The following is a 7,264-nucleotide window of genomic DNA, read 5'->3' as shown; positions in this document are numbered from 1 at the left end:
CATCCGCCCTGCGTGCGCCTGTCTGAGTGGTGGTGGACCTCTCAGCTTCCTGGGTACCAAAAGAGGGCAGAGACACCAGCGCCACTCCTCGCGTTCTCTTCCACTAGACTACTGCGTGAATGTCCCAGTCATATTCACCCATGGAGAACGGAATAGAAAATATCGACATGAGCAAGACAACATTTCTGATTTTATTTTTACGAGCCAAATTATTTGAAAAGATAAAAAATGTCCTGTATCGATAGAAGTTTTGATCGTTTTTTTTCCCGAAAGGTGAGCAAATGAAGGAGCGGGAGGCTAAAAAGTCTCTCAATAAAGTTGGACATTTGTTGCACAACGGGCGCTTTTGCGGCGCTTTTGTAATTTGGAGGAGTATCGTTTCAGGACGTAATCAGGGGTTTTGTCGCCACCTCGTGGTGATAACTTAATAATACATCTTGAACGCCACATATGCAAACCTTGATTGCCAATCCAAACAAAAGCTCTTAAAGAATGAATGCAAACACAAAATGCGGCAGAGTACTGTAGAAGGTGTGATAACTCCGAAGTACATTTATTATTTATTATATGAAGGAGGGTTTGGGGGGGTCATTTGGTTGATCCCTGCCTTCGAGCGAATCATCGGTAATCTCGTGACGTCATTTCAATAACAGTACTTCTTGTAGCCATAATGCCATCACTGGAGATGTCGAGTTACGGCAGAATGAGTGCGCGCGCGTGCTTGAAACCGCTCAGCATTTCTCATAATATTTCTCAGCGGGGAAACACTTGCCCTTTGTCCCTCGAGTCCTCACATTGATCCACTTAGTTCACTTTTCTGAGCTGAAACAAGCGGTTGTCAAAAAAAAATGTAATGCACTTTCATTATTAATCACTTAATGCCAGATTTCCTTGCGTGCAAGTAAAAGTACGAATGCGGCGGCTGTGAGGTGACGTGCTGATGCTCTTGGACTCAGTTGACAGTTTGACTCCACGAACGACCTGCTGGGGGCGGTGTTGAAAACGTTTTGAAAATCTTGACTGCCCTTAAAAGGGCCGTTTTCCCAGCATGAGTGTGACATTTTCTCATTGGAGTGACTCGGGAAAGCAACATAAACAGCATCACGGACCAGCAGGTGCTCCCAAATGGCTCAGCAGGTAGCCTAAATGCAGCACACAACACATGATCGTTTTCTGCCTTATTAATCACTGCTTCATTTTCTCACTTTCCAGGTTAGCGATGAACCCGGACTCGCTTTAATTTCCTCACCAAAAACCACAAAGGAAACAAGATATTCCATGATATCTGCATGCTTTAATTTTGTCAATTCCATCATCGGTTCTGGGGTGGTAGGTAAGCTTAAAATATTTCTTAATTTGTTAAATCGAAATGCATTCCTGCTTGATTTAAGTGGCCTTTAATTGTTATTTTGTGATGCTTTTTTTTTAAATAGTCAGGATACTAACTTGGAGTGTAAACACATGCTTGCATAACCTTGAGGCTGTGGAGCACTCAAAGCTCCTGATCATATGACCAGCGCCTGTTTGGATCCTTTTTAAAACTCTCACCCCCCCCCCCCCCCCAAATTTCTGCTGTGTCACGCAATCTCTGCAACCCCAGTTTAAGGCTAAAATCAGCACCCCTGGGATTTAATGTATGCATGCAATATTGTAATATGCCTGTGTTTCAAACAACAACCTTTTAGACTTAGTTAAATTATTTTGTCCCGCTCTGATTCATCCTAAAAAAAAAAAAAAAAAAAAAGTAAACCAAGTTGAACGGGATATGTATTAACACCTGAACTATTAAGACACCACGCGGTTTGTTTATACATATTTAGTCACAGTGTTATTTCCAGTTGCTCTAAAATGAGTTGATCAGCTCACGACAAGAGACTCATTTTAATTTCATTTTAATTCTGATCTATTTGAATTCAAACCAGGTTTACCGTACGCATTGAACCAAGCAGGACTCCCCTTTGGCGTTTTGCTTCTGATTATCGTCGCGTTCATCACGGGTAAGTACGGTAAATGCCCCCACTTTCACCCTTCAAATCTTCATTCGGATTCATCGGACCAGTGACAGTGTGCGTTTGTGCGTTATCATGGCAGACTACACAATCATCCTACTCATTAAAGGAGGGAACCTGTCAGGGACAAACAGTTACCAGTCATTGGTCCAAAGCACATTTGGTTTTCCAGGACTCCTCATTTTATCAGCGCTGCAGTTCCTGTATCCGTTTATCGGTAAGTCCTGCAAAGATACAGTAGAGACAGACAATTGCTAACCCTAGTTTTGGATTTTTCATTATTATTACAGATTTTATTATTATTTTTTTTTTAATATATCATTACACCTCCATGGTGATGCCACGTGACCTCAAAGCCACTAGAGGGGACTGACCAATATGTGTTTATGTGTGGCTGTACCGCTTTAAATTTAAAATAAATACATGAATAATTCATCGTCTGTGTTAATGTTCAATCTGCATGTTATTACTGTATTTTTAATAACATTAAATATAAATTTTTGATTAACACGAGTGTTATTGTGTTTCAATGTCAGTCAGAGACTCATTTTTAAGTGATGCCAAAGAAATGCATTGGAAAAATAGAGATAGCTCAATGTGCTTTACACTGTTAAAAATCAAATTTCGTGGAATTAAAAAAAAAACGAATACTTAAGAATTTAAAAATAAAAGTAAATAAATTCCAAGTCGTTTATGATAACTACAAAAAAAAAATAGCTGCATCTCTCCAAATGATCTATGCCAGTTAAGGCTCCTGCTAACTTGCTGCTTTCTTTCCCAAGCCATGATCAGCTACAACATAACAACAGGGGACACACTGACCAAAATATTTCAAAGAATCTCCGGAGGTACACCACCAATATTCCCGTGTCTCCATTTCAGCAATGCGCCCAATGCAAAAAGTGCTTCAAATGACTTTTGTTTGCAGTCGGACCAGATCACATCATGGCCGACCGCCATTTTGTCATCATAATGTCCACCGTCTTATGCACACTGCCTCTTTCGCTTTATCGAAATATCGAGAGACTGGGCAAGGTGAGTGCCTCGCTAACAGACTTGCACGTGTTGTGCTTTAGTTGCCAGTAAAACATCCATGTGTGTCACTAGGTATCCTTCCTGTCAATGATACTGACAGTAATCATCCTCATCATTGTAATCATCCGAGCAGCCACCTTGGGACCTCAAATGTACACTTACACAAATATTTCCGTTGATGAAGCGCGGATAGTGCAACGCGGGAATAGGATGGATGACAACTCAACGCAAATGTTGCTTCCTGTCTAGTCCCACGACGGCGGAGGCGTGGCTTTTTGCCAAGTGGAACGCTATTCAGGCAGTCGGCGTCATGTCGTTTGGTGAGTAGCCCCGCAAAATGTGTTGAACATTTTTTTTGGGAGTGTGTGTGTGTGTGTGTGTGTGGGGGGGGGGGGGGACTGTCCCTATTCTCCTCAAATTGCGATGGTTGACTGTATATAGTGCGCACCTTGCCCATACTGTATATAACTGCTCGGGCTACATTAAATGTTATAAAACAAGTCCAACTCTTCAAATACCTTGAATATATTGTTGGCCGATGGTAATTCCAATCATTAAAACAAATAGCAGTTTATTCCCTGACAAAGAATTGCATTCACTATTGTTTTTTTTTTCCATTGCAAACTGTGTTTTCGGAAAATGAGCCTCAAGGATAGTAATAGCCATGAAACAAATGTATTGATGGTGGAACATTAAAGTATGGGATTGGCTTGCAGCAAGTAGACAACAAAAAACAAATCCCTGCAAAGAGAACAGAGGCGAGAATTGTACTCTTGACAATGGCTTCCCTCAGGAAGGATGTTTTCGAAGATTTTTCGAAGAGACAGGATATCAACAACAAAAAAACCACGTGCAAATCACTTGAGGCCTCAACCTTATTGTTATTGTGGATATGAAAGCATAATTCATTCATTCATCCATCTTCCGAGCCGCTTGATCCTCACTAGGGTCGCGGGGGGTGCTGGAGCCTATCCCAGCTGTCTTCGGGCAGTAGGCGGGGGACACCCTGAATCGTTTGCCAGCCAATCACAGGGCACACAGAGACGAACAACCATCCACGCTCACACTCACACCTAGGGACAATTTTTAAAGTGTTCAATCAGCCTGCCACGCATGTTTTCGAATGTGGGAGGAAACCGGAGCACCCGGAGAAAACCCACGCAGAGAACATGCAAACTCCACACAGGGAGGCCAGAGCTGGAATCGAACCCGGTACCTCTGCACTGTGAAGCCGATGTGCTAACGACTGGACTACCGGGCCGCCTGAAAGTATAATTGAAGACACATAAAAACAAAGAATTGTGAATTGTTTTAACCGGTTCCGTTTTCCTGATTTGGGGGCTAAAGCGGGGCCCATTGAGTCACTCGGGAGTCACCCGTACCCACTGGGTAAGAACTTGAGTCCCGTTGTTTGCATCGGTGGTGGTTCTGCGCAAATGCTAACACCATGAAAATTCAGGTTAGCATGCTCACCTCAAGTTGCAGAGGTGGCGGATTTGTTTTCCCCTCCCACATTCCAAAAACTTGCACGGTAGGATGATTGGACACTCTAAATGGTGATTGTGAGTGAAACCGGTTGTTCGTCTATACGTGCCCTCTGATTGACTGACAGTCAGTTCAAGGTGTCCCCCCCCCCCCCCCCCCCCCGCCTGCTGCCAGAAGACATTTGGGATAGGCTCTAGCACGCTTGCGACCCTGGTGAGGAAAAGCGGATGGATGTTGGGATAGTTTTGTTTTGTTTTTTTAAATCAAGAGCTAGCTTGCGTCAGCTCAACTCTTACGTTATAAAAACAACACATTCCCATACTTGGCTGACCTCGTCAAATGAGTACCCCAAAAAGAGAGAAAAAAGCGAAATGAACCACTTAGAAACACTTTAAAAAAACATCTAACTTGTATGACCTTTTCATTTTTTTTTCAGATTAGATTTTTTTTAACGCCAGAGGCTGGTGATGCTGAGGCTGGCACAAGACACAACACATTTCTCAGGAATCGGTCTTGTGGCTTACAACATCAAACATTTCTCGGATATGAAGCCGACTTGCTTCTCCAAATCGATTCATTTTTCGTCGTTTTTCTGCTCTAAGAAGTCCCCGAGATCTCAGATGTTTGACTTTCCCATTCTCGAGTTTGTTTTTGTGTTGTTGTCATCTGTACAAGTTGAAAAAAGTCATTGGAGTTGCGATTTTCTGCTTCTGTGTTTCTCCTCAGCCTTCATATGTCACCACAACAGCTTTCTGATCTACGGCTCTCTGGAGCAGCCCACGCTAACCAACTGGATTCGGGTCACGCACATTTCCGTTGGCTCAGCGCTAATCATCAGCGCCGCGTTTGCGTTGGCTAGCTACGTCACTTTTACGGGCTACACGCAAGGTATGCATGAACATCAGCCGCCCGCGGATTGATTTCATTGTCATAAATTGAGTGCCTTTTTGTCTTTGTGTGGCCAGGAGACATATTTGAGAACTACTGCAGAAATGATAATTTAGCAACATTTGGTCGCTTCTGTTTTGCCCTCAGCATTATCACAACATTTCCGCTGGAGTGTTTTGTTACTCGAGAGGTAAGCTATATATAGATATTTTTTAGTATGTATTCCATAGGAAGAGTCAAAGTTTTCATGCGCATCCATACTCGTCTTCGCAGGTGATTTCAAATTCAATTTGTGGTCGGGAGCTTTCAAAAGTGGAGCACATTTCTATCACGGTGATCATAGTTGCGGCTTGTACAGCGTTGTCTTTGCCGTACGACTGTCTGGGAATTGTTTTGGAGTTGAATGTAAGTCATAACTCCTAATTGTTCAATGAAGCTTTATTTATTTATTTTTCTGTTAGATTTGATTTTTTTTTCTATTCTCATTGGTTTTCTTCTGTACCCACCAGGGTGCTCTGAGTGCCACACCACTGATCTTCATCATCCCCTCCGCTTGCTTCCTCAAACTCTCCCCCGGACGCTGGTATCACAGTGAAAACCTGATGCCCGCCTTTTTGATTGTTCTCGGGGTGTTCGTCATGATAACTGGACTGACGATGATGGGCCTCAACCCTCAAGACTGTTCACACGGTGCGGAGATGTTCTACTGCAACAATGCCAACATTTCCGCCACTCTACCGCCTGTATGATGACTTTGACTTGCAAGGACCCTTATCACACTAAAATGTATTTTTGGAGTAAGTATCGAGTAAATGCTCTTCCACTCGATGGGGGAAGGTATGACTAACCTGTGTAAGCATCTTTCGCCATTCACACAGCAGAATACAGCAATTTTTTTGTTTGTTTGTTAGAGTGAACACATCTGGATTTCACACAAGTAAATTTGTCAGAAAACTGAAATGAGATACTCATTTCTGTATTTCTTTTGTTTGGTGATAAGTGTGTCATTTTTCGACTGCAACATATGCCATACTCACAAATAGTTTGAGATTTAGGATTTTGGGTTCAACATTGTTTCAGTGCTTTTGTTGCTTGGTTTTGTTGTCAATCACTTGTATTTAACTTTTAAGTACAATACATTTGTATTGAATCTTTTAGAATGTTGTATTAAAACATTTATTTGGATCCAATTTGTATACATTTAAATCTTAATCTTCAAGTACATTTTTTTTAGTGCAGTGTTACACGGCATGTCCGTTTTGTCTTCACAAAAATATGTTCTATGCGACCTCACTCATCTAAACAATGTTGAACAATGTTGAACATATTTAACAACTTTAGTTTTCATACTTTGAAAACCATTCCATTAAAAAAAGTTGAGGAAAAAAAATCACCAGTAAAGGTCGTGAGCTATATGTTCATCGAGAAACGTGCCCTACATTCACAATCAACGGTGAGAAACATTCATTCAGGAAAACGGAGGTGTCATTTCTACTACTCGCCACAAGGAGACACTGTTGACACACAAACGCACTCATAAAAAGGAAACCAGCAAGGAAGAATTGTTGCTCGTGAGTTTGTTTGGCTGATTGGCTTGACTTTGGGGTGAACGTTTCCAAGATTGCGCGGTGCTTCCATTTTTTTGGTGTGTGTGCGTGTTACTCGCGACACTAACGATGTGATTGAAACGATGTGATTGAAACGCCCCGTCAGGATGGACACAAACCGCACGGAGGGACTCCTCAGTCCTTGTTTTACAGACTAAAGTTACGTGTCGAAGGCAGCCAGGCAGCGTCTTTTGGATCATGTAAGCCGCAGCATTTTTTTTTTTTTTACCAGAGTCGAGT

General features: G+C 42.2%; 1 protein-coding gene across 2 annotated transcripts; it reads left to right on the top strand.

Moving 5' to 3' along the window:
• Positions 1-6: 6 nt before the first annotated feature.
• Positions 7-7,236, top strand: slc38a11 (solute carrier family 38 member 11). Of its 2 annotated transcripts, XM_052082790.1 has the most exons (12): positions 7-1,137; positions 1,213-1,333; positions 1,923-1,997; positions 2,092-2,226; positions 2,792-2,857; positions 2,938-3,044; positions 3,117-3,196; positions 3,294-3,364; positions 5,256-5,417; positions 5,495-5,607; positions 5,691-5,822; positions 5,927-7,236. In XM_052082790.1, exons 1-12 carry the CDS (start codon positions 1,126-1,128, stop codon positions 6,164-6,166), a joined length of 1,314 nt encoding a protein of 437 aa, XP_051938750.1. In that variant the 5' UTR covers positions 7-1,125; the 3' UTR covers positions 6,167-7,236. The 2 variants fall into 2 exon arrangements, with proteins under 2 accessions (XP_051938750.1, XP_051938751.1); XM_052082791.1 differs by having other exon boundaries at positions 7-1,329.
• The last annotated feature ends 28 nt before the right edge of the window (positions 7,237-7,264 follow it).

The sequence above is a fragment of the Hippocampus zosterae genome, chromosome 12 (assembly GCF_025434085.1).
Source record: "Hippocampus zosterae strain Florida chromosome 12, ASM2543408v3, whole genome shotgun sequence".
Lineage (NCBI taxonomy): Eukaryota > Metazoa > Chordata > Actinopteri > Syngnathiformes > Syngnathidae > Hippocampus > Hippocampus zosterae.
The sequence above is the reverse complement of the archived record's forward strand: the minus strand, read 5'-3'. Positions and strand labels throughout refer to the sequence as shown.

Excerpts from the sequence above, each read along its gene's own strand:
- slc38a11 (XM_052082790.1), top strand. Across the intron at positions 1,334-1,922 it reads CATCGGTTCTGGGGTGGTAG|GTTTACCGTACGCATTGAAC; the intron begins GTAAGCTTAAAA and ends AATTCAAACCAG. Across the intron at positions 2,227-2,791 it reads GTTCCTGTATCCGTTTATCG|CCATGATCAGCTACAACATA; the intron begins GTAAGTCCTGCA and ends TTCTTTCCCAAG.